The sequence below is a fragment of the Anser anser genome (genome assembly GCF_964211835.1).
Source record: "Anser anser genome assembly, chromosome: 4".
Lineage (NCBI taxonomy): Eukaryota > Metazoa > Chordata > Aves > Anseriformes > Anatidae > Anser > Anser anser.
In genome coordinates, this window is record NC_139724.1 from 65,671,844 (window position 1) to 65,694,239 (window position 22,396).

A 22,396-nucleotide genomic window follows, 5' to 3' on the forward strand; every position below is an offset into this window, starting at 1 on the left:
TCTGGCTCCAAGTGAAAGAGAGGATATACAGAAATCCTTAAGAGCTGTGTCTGGGTCTGCATCATTCTAGCTTTAATGTCTAAATAAAACTGGCCTTTGAGCCATTTAGATGTTGTGACAGATACAGGAAGGCTGGTGAATGGAAACATTAACCATGTTTCTGAATCCTGGTTTGGTTTTGTTCTTATTTCATTTGTTATCTCTTATTTTTATTTGTTATCTCTTATTCATTTTTTATGTCTTTTTTAAATCATTCATGATTGACAGATGTGCCAAAAGGCTGCTTGGGAAATAACGCAAGACCACCATTCTCCCACCAGAAGCACAGGAACCAAAGAGCCTCAGCATAAACACAAGCTTGGAGTGCAAACCCAGATCCATTAAGTGTTATCATACACCTGGATATGCACAAGATTTCATTTATTTCTTGATTGTTCTGATGGCTCTTTTATTTAGACTAAATATTTATAAGTACTCTTTCTAACACATTCATTTTTCTCGCAGAAATGGGAATAGTTGTTGCATTTAAAAACAATTCACAACAGTCACTCTTTACCCTGCTTTCACCTTCTGCCTCATGATGGCTGAGTCAGTAAAGAAATGACTCAGGACATTTTCTTTCTTGAGATCAGAGTAGTATCATCATAACCATCTCTACAAGCATGTGATCATATGATTCTAGACACCATAAGAGCTCTGTAGTCCCAGACTAAACACAGTATTTCAATCCATGACTTTTCATTTCATATATACATATTTTTAATTGTAAGAGGGAACCAGACAAAATCTACACTTCACTTAGTAATAACTGAAGAAGAAAAATAGCAGCATCTTTCGTTACAACTGCTCAAAGCTACAACTACTCTACTTAAAAACATACCAGTGTCAAAAAAAAAAAAAAACACAACACAACAACAACAAAAAAAAACCAACTTAAACATAGTTATATATTTAATCTTTTCTTTTGCAATTGCTCCAGGCTTAATAATGTGCAACATTCAGTGTATTTTGAATATAATTGAAGCTTTCTCTTTTTTAGCACATGTTATGAAATTCTGAGTCTCTGGAGATGAGCAGACACCATGTTCCACCTACTTTATGATTTTGTTTCAGAGATTTGACTTCTTGAGAAGTAAGCTTAATGCAAATAAAATGGCTTTCCCCTCCTGGCATTTGGCAGGCATATAGAAACATAACAGAAGAGTAGAGTACATAGAGACACTCACTTCTCAGAAGTGTGTTCAGAAAGAATAGAAAGCATTTAAATTCAAAACAAATCATTTGTGACAACCCCTAAGCAGTGCCTCATTACAGAAAATGCAAACCTGGGAATGAAAGTGAAACTGTATGCAACTGTCAATTAAAATAAGCTAATATTGACTTTTCTGCCTTTTTTTTTAGTACAGATTTTCTGGAAATCCACTCTTTTCAATTTCCTTATATATTTTACAGTTCAGGACAACTGAATCTAATCTATAACCAACATATGTTACACACCTCATAGGATAAAAGATGATGGAAGAGGCACTGTCGTTGTGGATCACTTCTCAGTAGTTATATCCACAACAGATATAAGCTATTATAACTTCACAACTAAATGAATTCTAAAACCATTTCTCAGAGAAGATTGACTTCGTATTAGAAATAAGGTATTCATCATTCTCTATCTGGGAAATCTGAAATACTATGTCTTAGATAGTTGCATTCAGAAATTAAATCCAGTGAGTTTCTGTCAGTTTTCTCAGATCAGAAGAAAGTAGAGCAATGGCAGCTTATCCATGGTAAGCAGAAACACATGGAAATTCCTGCTTGCCCAAGCACTATGTACACTATACATTGGCTGGCTACACCTTTGGATTTACAGGCTTTAAATCAGATCAGAATTTGGTCCTCCGAGTATTCAACATGCGGTTCTGGGAAAGGATCCAGAAGAATTCAGTCAGTAACCATGAAGACTCTGTCATTTTGTAAGATGTAAGTTGCAGGCTGAAAAAATATGTATTGTTACAGTAAAGTTGCAGTGTTATTTCTTATTGAATTTGGAACTACGCTGGAAGCTATTGAAAATACTCAGCTAATAGAACACTGCATATGTTTAATGAATGTGGAATATATCCCCGGGACAGCAGCTCTCAATTCTGTGAGGATACTTTCGGTAGGTGCTGAACTACAGTCATATGTGTGTGAATACCAAGTGTGTTTCAAGGCCTTCCATTTTATTGCTGCTACTTAGTAAGCCATTTTGACAAGTGAATGTCTATATAGCTATTTTAAAATGTATAAACCTGAAAGGTATTTTTAGCACTGTTTTATCAACATTCAGGTGTTATTTTATGGTTAAAACAGTTGCTAGTAGCACAGCAGCAGTCCACGCTCTGCTTGCCTTGAATACACAGAGTCTATCACAATCAAAGAAAGTTTGGCCATAGGATTGGACCACAGCAGTGGAGAAATCAGATTTGCCTTTTGAACAAATCATGGACTTGCAACGAGCAGATCTACATCTGAGAGCTACCCTAGGGCACAGCTGTGGCTGCTTCACTGACCCTGAAATCTCTGCTGTAACTCCTTCTTCCAGGTATTCCTTTCAAGATGAAGAAGACATGTTCATGGTGGTTGATCTCTTACTTGGAGGAGACCTGCGCTACCATTTGCAGCAGAACGTCCACTTTAATGAAGGAACTGTTAAACTGTACATCTGTGAGCTGGCACTTTCCCTGGATTATTTGCAGAGATACCACATCATTCACAGGTGAGAGAATTTCATTTGAGGGATGGGCTGCTTTCTTTTCACAGACTAGAGGAATTTGATCACATATCAGATTATATGGCTCTGTTTATTCAGAAACTGTGCACCCCTTTGAAAAGTTTTTATCATTGTTGTACAGGTGTGTCCTAGGGCAGAATTTGGCTCTGAAAAAGTATTTCAAGTGTTTTCTTTCTGCCCCCTTCAGTAGCTCCATTTCCATACGTCATTTTCATGTTCTTGTTTTTATCTCATACTGTGATGTACATTTTTTAAACACTAAATACAACACGTAACAGCCTCCTGGCTGCTTTTAATTTAGCTTAAATTCTCCAGTGCCACAATGTTCCTGAACACACAAAAATTATAATTCAAGGCAATAACTTCACACAGCATCAGGGAAAGGTCACAACATCAAAGGCTGGGAATGAAGAATAACTTGTTTGTTTCCAGAATCTGCATGAAGGTCACAGGGAGAAGAGGTGGGGAAACTAGAGAAATAGTAGAAATAAATTGGAACAGGAATAGATGGTGTATCCTTTTTGCACTTCTGAGATTACAACAATCTATTACTTTTACTGCCTAACTGCTGGCAGTCACAATATTCATGTCAAAAAAAGGTGTCAAGCAACAGGGTCTGTTTGTTTTTGTTGAACAATTGAGTATTTAAGTGAAACAGTGGAGTAAATTCTTTTTTATGTTAGCACAGCAACTATGAAATTATAAAATGATAGGCTTGATCCTCTATTTTACTCATTTTAGGCTAAATTCGGGATATTTCTCCCTGATTTAATGGCCACTGATCTGAAAAAAAAAAAAAAATAGTTTTTTGTGTTACTAAAGTTGGCTGTGAGTTTCAGAGAACACACTGAACTAAACCGCCATAGATCTTCCAGTGGCCAGTATACGTAAGTTCCTCCAAAGGTATTAATTGACAGTTTTCTAGTTGAAAAAAAAAAAAATGTGATCCAACTTTATGAAGAGGGAGGGTCAATACAAAATCTCTCTCATCTGAGGTCCAATGGTAGTTGTGTGTCCTGCATTACTGAAACTGCAAGAAAAAATAATAAATCAAGTAAACATTGCAACAGTTGTTTTGTTTGCAATTTAAATGCCAGCAAATGTTGTAAGCATTTTCTGAAGTTTTGTATCTTCAACACGCTGTTATTATTTCAGTGCAGTTCCATATATTCTGCATACGTTTTCCTTTCTCAGTGAATATTTTAAAAGTTGAGCTCTGAATTGCAGCTGACCTTTGTTTCTACGCCTTGAGGGATGCTCTTGGTGAAAAACAAATTGATGAGCATTTTTCTCACCCTCATTTTAATGATGAGATATTTTATGCAAATAGGCTCTCAAAACATTCACGAGAGAATCTAGTTTGTAATCAAAACTTGGATTTTATTACAAGCCTGTGACTTAAAAATGTTTCACAGAAAAGTCTTTGAAAGGTGGCAGATGTCTTAAGAGAATGGAAGACTGGATTCAAGTCAATGTAGTTTCTAGTTTTTTTTTCTGACTCTATGCATTGCCATGGTCCACCGGTGACATTGGGCAACGCTATTTTGTTCTTTTCTGTATTAATTTATCATGGCTGGTAAACAATTTTACTTAATTTTCTGGTTTGCACTGGTTGTAGTAACACCACTGACTTCAAAATTAGTTGTTGATTTGCACCAAGGCAGGTGGGAGGTGTAGGAACACCAGGAGCAGCTGGAGCTGTTTTGGGGCTCCATTTGGTGGCAAGTTCTGGAACTGGGATTTTGCTTTCAACTTACAGTGGAAGTTTCCACAAAACCAGACATATTAAAATAGCTGGTTCTTAGCCTGTGGTGGGTCTCACTGGCTGGTGTGTTAGGACTGTTGTTTAGGATGTGAAGGACATGGCTCTCCCACTCCACTGTGCTATTGGAGAGAAGCAGACCTGAGGCCTGCATGTGGCTCTCCCACTTCACTGCTTACTGCCCAAATCATCCAGCTGTGGCACAAGGAGCCTTTTGTCCTTCATTTTCACACCAAGTACCAGAAAACCCCAGATGATCCACTTGCCAGGAAGGGGATTATTTACTCAGGAACATCCTGTCACGTTCTGCTGTTCACCAGGCCTCAGCCGCAGCCTAGAGCAGCACTCTGTGGGGCAGGCCTTCAGCTGCCACGAATGTCACCAGCATTATTAACATCACAAGCACAATGCTGATTTATGTTGGCTAAGGAGCTGAGCCAGCAGTATTGCACAGCAGGGAAATGTGTTGTCATTACTTTCCTGCCACAAACACCCCATCTTAGTCAAAAATTAAACCAATGAGCTGGCTGGTATTTACGCTTGGTGGTAGCAGACCTCAGCACTATCATTATGAGGAAGTCCTTCTAGTCAGCGTTCACATGTTAACCTACAAAACTGTATTAGATCTTTCACTTTTAAATGAGCATATTGATAGCAAAAAAAAAAAAAAAAAAAAAAAGGTTAGTGAGTCAGAGAGTCATTGAGAGAACTCCCTACTAGATTTTATCTGTTCTATGAAGAATAGTTGAATGATTCATCAGACTGGGTAGGTGGATTTTCAAATCACAGTATTATAAAGACCTGAATTTATGATGTGTGAGTCAGGAACTTAAGTCCTCCTCAATATTTACAGATGTGTGTGAAATGTGTACAGGTTTCCATTACTATTACATCCGGCAGCATGACAGAAGGGATTTTTCAAGATTAACCAGTGGCCCCAGGATTTTACTAGAAAAGAAGGTGGGAATGAGGGGGGCAGGAATTATCAGGCATGTGTGAATAGGTGTAGGAGTGTCTAGGTCAGTGCTATACCAATTCCTGTCAGAGCTGCCATACAATGTCCCTGCATTTGCTGATGTGGTTAGTTTTTTGTGTTTTGAATGCGGTAATCATTTCAGCAGCACAAATAGTGTTTCTGCAGGGACAACTTAATCCGTAGTGTAAAAACTACTACCATTCTGCTGTTTATTAAAACTGCCATTTTTATTAATTGCATACTTGTATATAAATCCATATTTGTCACACACAATCCTGCAAATGTGATTTTATTTCTTGTGGCAGCATTATAACAAATGCTGCACTGTGTGTCTGTCACTTGCAGCTGTATTGTAAATGTTTGCATTTACATAGATGATCAGCCAGAATTATAAATACTTTAAAAGAAAAAAATGCTCTAAGTTTCAGGCTATGACCTGAAGACTATTCTGTGCAAATTTTTCACTTTACCTTAAACAATGGCTAACTAAATATTGAGATATCTCTGTTGCTCATTGGTAACAGCTACATCACAAACCTGTATTTTCCCACAGCTCTGCCATAATAATATCTTATCCACGTAAAATTTAAAAATACTTGTTTAAAATCTGGATGAGTGGACCCTCATGGAATCTTGGATCCAATACATACAGAAAGGCTTCTGACAATTCACGTGGTCTCATTCGCTCAAAATGTTGGATCTAATCCAGCATACTGCATTAGCTGACATCAAGTTTCAAGACTGTATGACTAAATGTATTCTTCCCAGTACTGCTTGTATAATACCAGTGAATAATATATTGGACAAAAGTTTTCCCATCAAAGGCTGAATAAACTTATTTCAGACATGAGCAATGCAATGTCCTCCTTTCACAAATGTTGCTGTTCATACATTTCAGTAAAACCACCTGCTTCCTCGCTGAAGTAGGCTGCACATTTTCATTCAGCTATTTCTTCCAGCAGTAGCTGTGCAGTTGTCCCTCCCAGGATACTCTTGCAGCCAGAGCCTTGGCTCGGAGCGACACAGCGGCTGCAGCCCAAGTAACATGCTTGTGCTGATAACACTACATTTTCTTTCTAAGGGGGCAAGTGTTAAGTGCATTTCCCTTACAACTTTTCATCATTGTTTGGCTCCGTTGGTTCCATCTGGTCAGAAAGGAGGCTGGATGTGACAGATGTCTGGAAAGAAAAATGCAGTAAACTTCCAGCCCAATTTTAGGACACTGGACTAGCTGTTTGATCTACATGCCTAGGGCTTTTTTATTTCAGTGGGTTTCTGTTGTTGTTATTGTTTGTTTGTTTGTTGAATGCAAACCCATGTGTGTAAGTATACATCTAAATCTTTGGCTGAAGCATTATTTGACCAGAATTTGTGCAGGTGGCAGGTCTGTGCTTTGTTGTTCCTGTGATCACTGCTCTACCTTCTGTCCCCGCAAGAGATGGAGACTAGCACCAAGAGTCATTTGAGCTTTGAACAGCTATTCAGCAGCAGTGCAGGGGGGACAAAAACTAATGTAAAACAGTGACAAATTGAGCATGGTGTTCCATTGCAGAGTAAGGGTGTCTTGCTACTACAGCTAGGCAAGAGGTACTTCTCATTCAACACTGCCAGGTTGTGTTATCGTGTAGGAGATTCCTGTTTGTTCATTACCATTGAGCTCTTCAAGGTGGCCAGCAGTCTAGTGAAGCAGGATAATGTGTCCAAATGACAAAAGACTCTCTCATTAAAATGGGCCTTCCTAGTCTCACTTGTGAAACTAACAACCCAGAAGAACAAACTGGTATTAAAAATGGTCCCTTCATAATGCTGTCCATTTAGCGTGTAAGCAGTAAATAAGTTTTGGAAATTATTTGAAAACAAGAGACTTCTCGCTTCATTGTTTTTCACAGATGTCACAGGCAGAATAGTGCCAACATGAGGTATACCTGGACAAGTTAAGAGGACATTATTCCTTACCAATTTCAGCTCATACTAGTAGTCTTTTTGTTTCTGGTAAGAGCGTGCAGATAAAGAATAAAAATGCAGTAGATTCTGAAGTAGACATAATGAAAAACCCAACAACCATAATGTCACTATTATTCACATGTACTCCCAGGGATCATGACAGGTCAAGAGGCCTGTCCATTGAATTTTCTTCATTTGTCTCCCCATGTCTCTTCCATTTCTTTGTATTATGTTCTCTAACCAAGTGCAAACCCTCATTATTTCCAAGGACAAACTGCAGGAACTTCACAATAAGTTACATAAGAGAATCAAATCAGAAAATATATCAAAACCAGCTAATGAATGAATAAATAAATAAATAAATAAAAGCTGTGTAAACACAATGCACAGAAAATCTGCTGAATGCTTATGAACCAGCACTGATCAAAACCAAAGTGATTTACAAATTTTATACACAAAAGATGTTTGGATTTTACTTGAGTCCTTAGGAAGAAAAAAAAATTACATATCACCAGATATGAATATGTAGAGGACAAGCCTTTCAACTTTTGAACAGAGTTCTTTACCTACAAGAATATATTACTTGTTTGGCAAGAGTAAAAGAAAAATTATTAGATATCTCAGATGACATATTGCAAATAAGAGCAGTTGGTTTGAAAACACACTGAGACTTCAATATCCAGAGACTACATTACTAATGAAGTAAAAATGCTTGTGTCAGGAAAGAGACAGAGGGAGCATGCAGAGATGTATGCTGCAACATCAAGTGATCTAGTCTTGCCACCGCCACTGATATACTCTTTTATTGTGGACATAAGTGTACTCTACCTTCCTCACTCACACCAAATACCAGAAGATAACCATCATGCCCTCACTCCTTTTTTACCCCGTTGCTGAGAGATTCACATTGCAGTCAACAGAGGATTGTTTGGTTCCTTACAGTTTTGAAGTGAGTAAATGAAGTCTATTCACCAGATATGAAGGACTGTTGGTCCTTTCATCCTCCTCCTTCTCATTATTGAGAAGTTGCAGCAATGTGCTGACATGAAACATTTTGCTTAGCCAAAGAAAATTCACCTTACAAGCCCCACATCATTTAAAATTTAGTTGTTCAAACAAAGTTAGGGAAAGTCTGAACTGCAGATGGAAGCTGGCCAACTATCTTGCATTAGGTGACAAATTTCCAGTGACCAAACACAACTTAAGCCAACATAATCCTAGAATTTTTTTTTGTGCTGTATAGAGCTCTAGAGAACAAGTGTCCTTCACTAAAAAAAAAATAAATAAATAAATTTTTTTTGTCACTGTAGTTGGTTTTCTTATTACTCATTTCTCTTCTTAATCACAGACACCCAAACAAGCATAGATATAATGTAGAACTAGATTCAGATTTGGAAGAAAGTTATGTATTAATGCTGAGTATCATTTTTACTGATTCTTCTATAACTCAACTAAAATAATTTCAAATAATTTTATCTGAATTCTATGTTTTATAAACATCTGATTTTTTTTTCTGAATCCCTTCTTGCCTCACCTCTCTGCCATTTACCTGCAACCAATACAATGAACACAAACAATCCTGTTTTTTCTTAAACTCTAAAATCCCAATACCATAATTAGGGCATTGTGGACTCCTGTGTGTCTGACTTGCTCTTATTAGTTGTAGATCCATACTCCTTACTGACAGAAAACCCAACTCCCTTGGTCCAGAGACCAAAGAGGGAATCAGTACTTTATGCTGTTTCTAGCTAAGAACACAGGAAAAGGAGACAGTGTTAAGTCAGTGGAAGAGGGCCAGCTGAAGGTTTTCAGGGCTGCTCAAGGTCACCATCCATTTACACCCTTCCTTACAATTCTGAATCATCTTGTGAACCAGAAACTTCTGGAAAAAAGTAGAACCATAAGTAGTAACTGCTGGAGGAGAGGCAGTTATGGACAGCACTGAAAAACTTTTACACCCCAGCAGAATGCAGTCCTACTGGATTATTCATTCTGAAGTAGTTTCACCTCTGAGGGCATACAGAAACTAAGGGTCAGGAAAATTCAGACTCTTTGACATGTCAGGAGGTACAAATGCAATTGAAAACGAGCAACAAAAAGCTACTAGGCAATTACCTTGCTGTAGAGCTTGCTGCTGCAGTTAAGTGTGATAGCCAGCATCCACAACTGCTGTGTACTAGCAAGGGTCACTATTTTAATAGCATATTGTTATAATTCCAAATATAATAATCAAGAGTACTAATAACTATAGTTGATTAACTTTGATTAAGTAATACATCTAGAAAGGCATTACAGTATCCACAATATTAATTGCCTGCCTCATGTGGTGCTGCCTGGTTTAACTTGGTTTTGTGGTCCTCCACACCCCATCCCGGGGCAGTGCTGCTGCCTCGACCTACCTGCTCTAGCTGGGAGAGGAGTGAAGTCTCCTCTTACCAGAAAGATCAAATTAAGAATGAATTCATATCTTAATAAAAGGGGTGATGTCGTAAGAGGAAAACAAAACAAAACAACAACAAAAAAAAACCAACACACCAAAACCCTCTGATAGATTCTTTCAGAGGAAGAATCTGATTGATTCTTCCTTGGGAAGGTTTGGTGTTAAAGTTGTATTAAAAGCATTCTCATATGTTTGCTATTAGTGTCTTGGAAATTTCACAACATCACTGCTGTCCACAGGTATATTCTCCCCACTAAAGTGGCAGATTTGCATGCAGTGCACTTGAGTTATTTTTGTTTGTAAACTATGAAGAAATTTAAAATCTTTGATTAAAGTAGGTAGATGGAAAGTTGTAATATGGAAAAAGAATGTAAAATTCAGGCTGAGGAAAGTAGAAACCAATAGCAACAGATGGACAATTGCTTCTTTCTCCAGTTTCAGCTTTAATGGCTGCATCATTTCTTCAGCTTGGATGAGCATTACATATATAGAATATTCTAGCATTCCCTTGGAGATTTCCTTACAATTTTAATATATGGCAAAATAACACAGACTTAAGGCAAAAAATGCACATTTGTGTTAATTCTTCATGAATGCTGTAGTCTTTTATATCTCAGGAATTTAGAAGGTTGTCCATGGTGCAGTAGGAAGAATTTCATTAAAGGATATTGCCAATTTTAGCTTCTTTCTTTGCTTAAAAATGCATTCATCAGCTTTCAGCACAACTGTAATATTCCAGGTGAGATGTGGTCTGAACTGCATAATTTTTGACTTAGATACACCCTCCAGAGGGCTGAGAAAGAGAGGAAGTTATAACACTGATCATCTGGTAGAATTTTGCCTTTCAAAACAAAAGGCAGGGACTGTAATTAAGATACAGATTTCCGAGTTTTGTTCTGCTGAAGTTGCCTTCTAGACTTTTTTTCTCCTGTATTTATTCTTCATATATTTCATGGGAGCTCCTCAGGAAAATTCCCTTGAGGTTACTTTCAAACATATCTATATCCTCTGTGAATTTCTGTCCTGAATTCCCCAGATAAGTTTTACAGAGGAGAAAACACAGAAGCTCAAAGCTTTGATGCTGTATGACAGTCCTATCGACAAGACTAATTCTCCCAACATGTATGTATGCTCACACCCATGGGAATTTCCTGTTGACCCAGTGGGAACAATTATGTTTTCCTCCAGCAGAGGAGACAAGGCAAGCCTGCGATTCAGCAGCCATGGTGTTCTCACATATGCAGAAATGTCATCAGAAGGGAAAGATGTTAAAATACGTTGCTGAACTAAGGCCTTGTATGGTGAGAACAGCACTTGGTAGCCAGTAACTAATGCACCAAAAATTTATTAATGAACCAAAATTTATTAAATGAGATTCTGTTGAATTTGGTCATCTGTACACAGTCAGACTAACAAGAATGAGAAACCACGTCTCACCAGTGGCTAACATTTTTTGTTCACTCATTTATTGGTTCAGTTTGATATCGATATGAAACTCTGGCACAGTTCTGGATGCAGGATGCAGAGGAGGTGCTTTCTAGTCTAATGATAAAAATAATACAAGGCTTCAGCTTCTCTCTTTTTTTTTCTTTCACAGTGACTATTCTGCATCTAATTAGATTAAAGTCTCTCAGTTTATTTCAGTCATATAACATATTTCACACTTTTTTCTTTTTTGTCTTGGATGTTTACATCTGAGCACAGGTTCTTTAGAAAATAAGTATGAGTTGCCTGTTACTTATAATAAAACTGTGGCCCTGTTCCTATGCACAGAGATTGTCTCTATCCACGGCTAGTTTTAGTTCAGATCGTATTTTGAGGTTCAAAGCATAATTTTCTATGGCTTTATACAGCTCTCAAACTGTTAAGTTTTAGTAAAAAGCAGCACTGCTTAAAATCTCATCTTTCTTTGTATTTGTTATAATTCAACATCAAATGATATGCCATGGAACTGGAATGACAAAAGACCTCAGAAATTAAAAAAAAAAAAAAAAAGATGAAAAATAACTGGCAGAAGGTATCAATTTTTTAACAGTGTCAGAAAAACAAACTTGTCAGACAGTCTTGCTCTGAACTCTGGATGTCGGGCCCATGTGCTCGTAATGAAAGTGGCCAAGTTTTCAACCAGCTGAGCAGCTACTCTTTGTAGAGTCAATAGCAAGGAAAGACAAAATTGGGGGTAAGATAGCTTACCAAGAAGAAAAAGGATGTCATCTCCCTGTTCAAGATTTTGGGGAAGTTGCTGGGAAATAATCAGAGAAATAACCAGATAAGGGGAGCATTGATGATACAGCTTGGCAGGAGAAAAAGGCAATTTGGAAGCATTTCCAGAGAGTGGATAAAAGATTAATATCCTGGGGGGAACTTCTGCATTAAGCATGGAGGAGATGGCCAGACAGTCTCTGGGAGGTCTGAAGAAGAGATCGGGGAATGCAGAGCATGGATTGGGAAGTGGGCAAGGGAAACATGCTGGGGAGAGGGACAGTCCCTGAAACTCCAATTCAGGAGTGACCAGAAGATTGGAGGATGTGCGAGAGCTACTATGAAGTGGGGGGATGCATAACAGGTGAAATAGGGAATACCTATCAGTATATGAATTCTGGTAAGGTTAAATGAAGGTTGAGTGGTTTTAAACATGTCTTGGTCAAACAGCTTTATTTGCCAGCTGTGAAGAACCCTGCCTCTAGTTCTTCATGAAGATAGGAAAAATTAAATTGTATGTGTATACCTAGGAAAAGTGCTGATGTGGGGAAACGCAGTCTTAGATTTGCTGTTACTCTCTCAAGTTGCTACAAAAGTTAAGAGATGGTCTTTAAAAAGGTCAGATCATTATGTCTACTCAGTGTGTTTTATAGGTCTATTTTGAATTCAAGTCAATAAACAATTGAGACATTGATTATTAAGACTTATTAAGATTTACTCTAAATAATCAATAACAAATACTAATATGTCACTTAGCAAGACATGCTGAGGTGAAAACCTTTTGCCAGAAAGCTGCATTTCTCAGCTTTCATGCTAATTAAATATATTAATTATCTAGAGTTCTGCCTTTAAAATCTACAGGGACTTGTAGCTTGCCTCTTAATTTGAGATACTGCAGAATTTTCCCATGATGGTGCTCCTTCAACTCTCTTTTGCAAACTAACTCTCAGCCACAGAAATGCTCTACAGACAGACCATGATGCAGACACATGCACTTACATATGTATGGAGAGTTGAACACTAATTAAAGTACCATCTTATTTCCCTGAGTCCCAGAGTACCTCTGCTGCTGAAACTAAGAATTATGAGCACACAGGCAAAGATCTCCATTTGCAGTCAACACACTTTCTTCCAATCATTATTATTTAATGTTCGCTTTTGGAAGAAACAGTGTCAAAAAGATATAGCACGGGAGATCTAAAGCTGAGAAATTGAATTATTATGCCCTAGCTGTTTAGATTTCTGAATACGTATATCAAGCTAGTGTAACTCTTTAGTTAGTGAGAACAGTGGTGCTTGGTCATTGCCTACTCTTCCCTCCTAAAGAATTCTGGATTACCAGTTTCCTTCCATCAGGCAAGATTTTATCTCTCAGAGATGAAATGTGTCTCCAGCTGTTTGAAAGCAGCTCTGTGTAGCAGTGTCAGGTCCCTCAGATGACACAGATGGCTGGGCTTTTGATGGCCACCTGTCTAGGACAGGGCAAGGAACCCGCAGGCTCGGACATCCCTCTCTTAATCATACCCTGGGAGAAGGCCATGCAGAACCTCAGAGTCTTTCACCCCGCAAATGATGAGGATGTTTTATTTGATGGCACCAGCTAAGAACATTCTTAGCCATACAACCTATTTTAGCTATGGCTCAATTTATCATGTGTGAAGGATTGAGCTCTTTGTGGTGTGAGATGACGTCAAACGAGATGATGAGCGCCAGAAGCGTGACTCCTGCAAGAGGCTTAAGTACCTGCCTGTGCTTCTGTGATAACACATTACAATAATTTGACTCAAGAACATCCCCAGTTGTTTTCATAATCCTGTGCTGCATGCAAGATGTTTCTTATGTTTTTAAAAACTTGTTCCTCAGTTCACCAAGATATAAATGCAAGAGTCTGTATTTGAATTGGCTGTCCAAGCAAATGGTTACCCAGTCAAAACAACCATCAGAATGTAAAAAGCTATTCAGCTCATCCAAACATAGACATTTAGTCATCTGGCTGATTCTTTACACTCCAGTGACTGGATTGTCTAGACATCCATTGAATAAAAATTGGAATGTAAACACCTAATTCACAATAGAACCTAATCCAAGTGTCTTAATTTAAGAGTTGCTTCCCATCTCAATTTTCAGTTGAACAAGTAGCAAGAATAATCCTTATAGTAATGTCACTACTAGGAGTTACTGTAACAACTGTTTCTTTGCAGAGTCTTATTTAAAAACACCTTCACTTGTATGGTATTCTTGCCTAGTGGTCTTAACTAGAATGATACTTCTACAGTCTGTGGACTTAAGCAATATTGCAGATCCTTCATTCCTTATCCAGATTCATCAAGAAGACTTGGAATAATTAGGTAATTGATTACAAGCAACATTTTGCTGCATCTCTTAGAATAGAGAGGCTTTTTAAAAACGTGGCGTACTGATTCAAATGGTTCTTGTCAAATCTCGACTATCCTAAACAACAATCTGCAGGAATACACATATTTATTGCTGTGGGAGTTTCTTAGTAAGTTTTCCTTCTTAAAAAACATCCAGAGTTATTCTTAGAAGCAATTTATTATATTTCTTCTGAGGATAGGTGAGGCTGGAGACAGAAAATTGTCACGAAACTTGTGTTTGATATGTTAGACTGGTTGGAGGGAGATAATGCAGCATAAAGTCAGATATTAACCCCTCTACTCCATAGAATTAATCCATCTATTGGTGCTTTTCACAAGAAGACCTGCCAGCTGCAGCTGCCAGTTCAGGTAGTAACAGGTCAGGTTTTTTAATCATTTACCAGATATGATTTTCTTTTCACATACCTACCAGCCTGTATTACTGCAGCTCAATATTACATATATTAAATCTATAAAACCACTTAGAAGGGGAACCATGAAAAGGAAGCCAAAGCTTACTTTTGTGTGGAACATATTCAGCCTCCTCTGTATCGTATCTCCCAATCATATGTATCACAGGGTCGGAGATGGTCAATTTGAGGAATAAAGGCCCAACTACTTATATCCATGCTTTTCTTGTTACAGGCACAACCCAACAGCAAACGGTGGTGGTGATGAGGGTTATGGGGTATCTTACATTCAAGCTAGTATTTGGGGTTTTGGATCAGGGAGAACAAGACAGCATTGTTTACAGATATATTGTTGTTTTCTGCTTGCTGGTCAGTAGCCCTTCTCCCTGATGCATTGTAGTGCTGAAACTCAGATTAGCAGAAAATGTGCTTGGTGGGATGCTTCACAACCACACTAAAGGGGCGACCGCTGAGGCACTCAATGACAGCCTGAAACTGTTGAATCTTCCTTGGCCTGCATGTGAAGTCCACCATGTTATATATAAAATAAATATAAATATATATAAAATAAAAACATACTTTAATTACCAGCCACATTGTCTGTAATCTGTGTAGTCTGCATTGCACTTTCATGTGCATGAAGGAAACAATTGATAAACAATGTTTTATTACTTTTTGTGTATAATGCTGTTCCAACAACTTCTGATGAACTTTTATATAGAGATGTCAACAGAGTTTTTAAGGCAAATTTTAGAGATATTATACATTGTGAGCAGTGGTTGACTCAGGTATAGTTTCTTAAGCACGTGTGTTTGGTATTTATTTTAATTTTGAGTTTGAATGGTAAACTGAGCAAACTCTGGGAGATCTGATACATCCGAATGTATCTATTCCATATTTCAAGCAGTGGAAAATGATGGAAGAGCTATACATATTTCAGTCATTGCAAAACACCAGTTTCCACTCTAGCTTTTTACAACAGACAAAGCCAAATGTGCTTATCAGTAACAATATTCTCCTGATTTATCTTTAGGCAGAGGACAAACGTCATCAATTCTTTCTTTCATTTGCTCTCAGACATGATTTTCTGCCTGTATAAATTAGGAGAGGGCCTGTGTCTTTTACTGGAAGAAGACCAACACTTGTGCAACGGCTGGCAGAGTACATGCCGAGCACATTTTTCCCTTTCTTCCCAGTCAAAAGCTCTCATATGGTATCTGTGAGGAAAGAAGTGTCCCCATTGGAATGTATATACTTTTCTGCTGGACCAGATAATTCTTTCCAAATGCCACTCTCTAGTAAGTGTCTAATGAGCTGTGCACTTCCCATGGTTATCAGAGATGTCACCTGTTCTTGCAAGCTGATTCACATATAAGGGTATGACACTTATACGCACAGAATGTCTCAGAAAAGCTTGAAGCTACTACACAGAAAAGATTACAGTCCTTGGCAGTGAGGTTATCAACAAGTTATTGCTACATGGTGATTCTTCACATCTCCTCTGTGCACACTGGAGAAACATTTGACTGAAAAGATTTTTTGTTTTGAAATGTGGTGATGTTTTGGCATCACCACGGTGCTAACAGTTATTCAAGGTTCCTCCCGGAGATACCTAAAAGTCCAAGTGCTCTAGATGTGAGGCATGTCCAGTGTTAGCTCTAGAAAGCTGTTCTAACAAAGGAAGCAGCACATTTGCCATTGAGTCCTTCATGCAAGATAAAAACTAACTATTGAATTGCCTGCCAGTCATGTAGGCTGGGTAATGCTCACTTGGAAAAGAACATCTGCATCCACAAGAGGAATCCTGGGTACCATAGTCTGGGTTTTGTAATGTAAAAGCTCAGTTTATATGACCACAGTGGTACTTTTCTGAGATGTTATTCAATGAAACATAGAGGAGTCAAAGTGCAGGTTCACATTTTCTTTTGGTCAAATCTTTCTAGCTTTTATAACATATAAGAATCTTCATCAATTTTTCTTGCAGCTGAAGAATATAATTACCTTTATGATAAAATCTTATTGGATCTTCAGGAAGAACAATATAATGAAATATTCTGTATTTGCTATTTTTTATTTTAATCTAGTATCTATGCAAATTCAGATGCCAAACCTAGCCAAAAATAATTGCTATCTGCCAATATGTGCCCAGAAAAGTGGAAGTCTCAGTATTGAATTCCTGTTCTTAAAAAGGCCATTTTCTTCAACCTGTGATAACAATATCTATTATAGCTATTTCTCTAAACCATACTTGACAAATACAGCGTTCCCAAGACCACTGGCCGAACAGACAAATGTAGATATCATTACTGCCACCTATTGTTACAAGTAGAGAACTGAACATATTTTCATATTTTTTCAAATGGAAATATAATTGGAAAATAACAACCTTGTTCCAGCTGAAATATTTGTAAGTAAGCATGCTTTAGTTGCATCTTTACTAGCTTTATCTTCAGATCTATTAAAAATTGGTTATTACAAGTGCTAAGAAAATTCAAGATTCATGGACGCCTGGTAAAAAGTATCACTAAACCAAAAAGGAATGACAGGTGCCATAACACTCAACAGCAGAGTAACTTATTTCCATACATAATACAACTCCAAACGTGGAGCCAAGCCCCCATGCTCTCTTTAGAGGTGTGCAGGGAGAGGTAGGGTCCTTAGAGTCCTTCACTAGTGAGAGCTTTTTCACTTATCCTGTGATAATTACTACAGTAATTATATCTTGCATTTGAACCAGAAAACTGTCTTGTTGCCACACAGGCTGCCACACAGAAGGAAAAAGCCCCAAAGTGTGATAATGGACTGGGTGATAGGATTCTGATTAGTGTCATATGATTGCATGCTAATAAATAATTAGTTGGAAGTAGTTATGGATTTTTTTTTCTGCATTAACGCCCCAGGAGTGGGAATTGCAGAGAAAACAAAAGATTTCAAACAACACAGAAGAATTTAAATAGGAAAACCAAATAAAATATCAGTTTATTTTTGTAAAGGCAACTGAATTTTTAGGTACTTCAGGTTCACAAGTAATATGACACAGATTGTATAATAACAAAATTACATGTTTCTGTTTGGTGATAAATATTTTATTTGGGACTAAATGTATAGAATCTTGGAAAAGACATTTCAGTTTTATGGAATGGTTTTTAAACCCTGAAATCTTTACTGATTTCTTTTTTACATAGAATTCTGTCTGATTCTATCAATTTTTAATTAAAATATCATACAAGAATTTAAACACAGTGATAAAAAGAGACCATTTTTCAACTTGTAAAGTTGAATGTTTGTTAGTCTGAGTCTTTCTTCAGGGAAAGAAAGAGTTAATCTTTTAAAAACATCTAATATCTATCTATCCATATCCATATTCATATCTATATGTATATTATTTTTTTTAATATATATATTTTCCTGGATGGAAATAGGACTAAGTAAGTTCCACTGGATGGAATTTAGACCAATTAATATTTTAGGCTTTTTGATATTTCAAACTAGAACAGGGCACTGTAAATGATGCCCTTTGACATTGCAAGTCCTCTGCATAACAGGCTCCAGAAGGTGCATACGGAAATGGCGGAGTTGATTGAATGAACTATTGTACCTTTGGCTTCTCAAAAGATAAATTCATGCATGCACATCCTGGTGCTAAATAACAGTTTATTTTGCTTTCAGGCAGAATTACTGAAACTCAGCTGTAGCGAAGTTTACTCCTTTCTCAAGGGAGAAATAGCTAAAAAAGGTGGATTCTTCTTTATAAATAGCTTGGCTTAGCAAAAGCCACGTAACACCAAATAACCTGCCTCTGCAACTTGTCTCTGGCTGTCAGTGAATAAGCGTAAGTCTAAATAGGTAAAGTTCAGGACTTTGAGATTTCAGCATCTCAGTTGCTTGTTTCTGCATTTCATTTCCACACATATAACCAGTAGCTTTTATTAACAGAAATTGTTTCTTCCTTCCTGCTTTGTTCAGACACCATGATCTGGGAAAGTCCATTTCTGAAATTAAGTATTTTGGTGGTTTTGGTGTCAGAATGGCAGGTGCCTTGTGGAAGCATATCCAGATTCATACAAACAAACAGCTACAAGATATATATATGTATATTTCCAGATCTCTCATAATCTAATACCACATATTCTCAGCTAATTTCCAATTATACTGAAGACTTTAAATTTCAAAATTACAATGATTCACAGAGTCATGTCATGCCATGGTGTTCATTAGAGCAAGAACAGAAGACTCTGAAGGTCATTTTATAAAGACAGTACACAGCAGCAATTACTAGTGAGAACTAAGTGAGGGGTACATGAACTAGCAATCAGAGGTCTGGAGCATTTTATTGCCATCCATCTGATAGGAAGTCACAGCAAATAACTCTCAGGTTCTTTCTGTCATTTTGTTTTAATACCATTTAATGTTTCTTGAGACTAGGAAGGATGTTGGTCAGAAGCAAAAAGCTAAAAAGATAAATGAGTGATAAGGTGTCGATGACAGAAAGAAAGGACACAGCAGACTTCATTAAGACTACTTCTTGAACAAGCACTCTGTGTAGAAACTCTGCTTAGTTTGGCTCCTGGGGATACATCATTTCTATGCTACCCTTGTAGAAGCAGAGTCGTGGACTAAATTCCTCTCTTGTCTATACAGTGGCCCATAAATATTCAGTTTTCCTTCACCCAAAGCTTCAATAAATTTGCCTTATATAATCACTATATATACACTCACTGTCTTTATTAACTACATACCTTATACATGTGTATTATTTATGAATCTAAATATCAAATCAGAAGGAAGTGAGGTTCTTATCTGTGAAAAATAAGAAATTGTTCACTTTTCTTTCTGTAATCAGGAGAAGCCCCTTTATAATATATTGATATGGTTCACTTCACATCTCTGATACAATGATAAGTCTCATGTGGACTTGAATATTCCATAGCTGAAACTTATATTTCCCAACTCATTGCAATTTTTATGGCTGTTAAGAACTGTTCTACAGCTAATACTAATCTTAATGAAAATTGTCCAGGATTGCTCATGTCATATTAGTTTATCATGATGTGGCAGGTATATGTTTGTTATTTAATGTGAAACATTAGTGTGACTAACTGAAACTTAAAAAATAAAATAAAATGAAAAAATAACAGGCTCTGTTCAGGTATAGTCTGTAGCATATAAAAGGGTTATAAGCAAATAAATGAGAATAATTTAATATTTGAGAGAATCAGGAACTCAGTAAACTGAGGTTATTGTAATTATCCCTGCACGACTTGAGGTTGCTATTCAGAAGTTGTTGTTTCTTTACTATGTTTCTTAATGATAGCAGCTGCCCTCTAGAATTTAACACATAGCTAATGGTGCAGACTACAAGTCTTTGTCTAGCATTCCCTATATCCAAGAGTACAACTAATGCTCACTTTCAGGCATTATTACTGGGACTGTCTTGACACAGTGCAGACCAGTAGGATTGGAAAAGGGGATAGTGAATGTCATTGTAGGTTAAAAAACAGTTAATGTGATTTTCTGTGATCTTAACACAATGTTCTTATTCTTAGTGGGAAAAAAAAAAAAGTAATTTCAAATACCTATTTCTGCATAAAGAGAAAATATTAATATAAGAAATGAGCTGCATAATTAAGAAAATAGAAAGACTTACCTAAACATTTAGGTTCAGTTTTTCAAGGTTCAGCCTATACAGCATACAGTTAGATTGTTAGCACTAAAAAGAAAAGAGCACAAGAACAATTGTTAGGGATGAAGCAACATCTCCTGAATCCATTGTAATCCTTCCACTGATTTCAAGGGCCTTTGTCTGGATCTTGCTTCTTTTGTATCCTTATAAGAATGCAAAATCCTTTTAATTTAATTATTCTGTTGTATGTTTTGACATGATCTCTGAGAAAAAAATCTTAACATTCTGCAAGGGCATAGGCTGCCTTAACTGTAAGTCTGTGAACTCTGGTGATATACATATAAATTTGGGCCCACCTCATACAGGCTAAAATGAGCATCTCTTGTGACCCATGGTGTTTTGTTGTCAGTAGGCTGCAGGCATCCTCAGCGCTCCTGGAGGAGGTTTGTAAGTGGGTAAGGTAGTTTACAGGAAGCTACTCAGCTGCTGCTGCCAACCTGCATAATAGAGAAAACCCTCTTTGCTCCCTGCAGAACTCACCTATAGATATAGGAGCATAGAGAAATTTAAGGTTGGAAGGGACCTCAAGGGGTTTCTAGACCAACTTCCTGCTCAAAGCTTGATGAGGTATGAGATCAGACCAGGCTTCCCAGGGCTTTATGTAGCCATGTCAGTCAGGGACAGCACAACCCTTGTGGGCAGCCTGTTTCACTGTTCAGCTACCCCCAGAGTAATATTTTTTCTTTATATCCAGTCTGAACCTCTTTTGTTTTATATTATACCTCTTCTTTGTATGCTAGTCTCTGTCTTTTGAATAAGAGTGAATATGTTTTCTGTCTATCCAAATGAAAGCAGCTAAGAGTGTCTTTTTTAAAAAATCTAAGACTTCATTTTGTGAGTTTGTACACAACTGAGCTTTCTTTGTAAGTTATCTTAGATTGTCTGAGTTGGAATCTCAACATTCCACATTCAGAGAAAACCAATCACCATTAAAAATTGAAAATACTTCTAATGAGTCATGCTGGTAAAACTGCTATCAACCAAAATGCTCATAGATGCTACTGTGGGAATTTAGAAGATCAAGAGAATGGAAATATGATAATACATTAAATCATGTTCTGAGACAGCAAGGCAAAGAATGAAATCCACCAGATATAAAGTTGAAAGAATGTACTTTACATTTTACTGATACAAATAAAGGGTTAAAGGTTATTACACATATAAATTCAGACCTATCCAGAACTGTTATAGCTGAAATAACTCATCTGATAATATTAAAAAGTAGCTTGGACTGGCAAAGAGCAGCTGTCCATTTGTTGGGAACAAAAGAATACATGAAATCTTTTGATGAAATAAAGAGAAAACATAGGCAGAAGAAGGAAATCATAATTTTTTTAATGGCAGGAATTTAGTCTGTATTGACTGTATGTTTGCTGCAAATACAAAAGCAGAATAAAACAGATGGGCAATGTTAGTTTTTCAATTCTCACAGGTTTAAGAACAAGCATAGACCTTGCATTTAGAATTATTATTGATGTGTTTCAAAAAGGTGAGGGGAAGCCAGCATCTGTATTTGCTGTAGAAGTGCTTTCCTAAATCAATTAGATTAATCTTAGCTGGAGGAGCTCTAGCTGGTATTTCTGTTACTCACATCAATGGCTAAATCTTTTTTTAAGCTTCCTAAGAATTTTTATGCAATTATGTCTTGTAGTAATCAACTTGAGTTTAATTCTCAGTTGTATAAATAAAACCCTGTTTGTTTAGTTCACTTCATTTTTATGAAATATGAACCTTGCTTTCATGTTCCAAAAGCAAATAGAAAAGCTCTATTGACCATTTAGATACTATTTATTATTTGATATACCTGTCACATAACATCTTACAGATCTCTTCTGTT

The 22,396-nt window shown here is 37.1% G+C and overlaps 1 protein-coding gene across 7 annotated transcripts in view; it reads left to right on the forward strand.

Annotated features, from left to right (window-relative positions):
- Positions 1-22,396, forward strand: part of STK32B (serine/threonine kinase 32B) — a 175,333-nt gene that overhangs the window by 91,729 nt on the left and 61,208 nt on the right. For all 7 annotated transcript variants that reach the window (XM_083834983.1, XM_083834979.1, XM_083834977.1 and 4 more), the window contains exon 4: positions 2,579-2,752. In XM_083834983.1, coding sequence (XP_083691109.1) covers positions 2,579-2,752 — 174 coding nt within the window. The remainder of the gene's footprint in view (positions 1-2,578; positions 2,753-22,396) is intronic.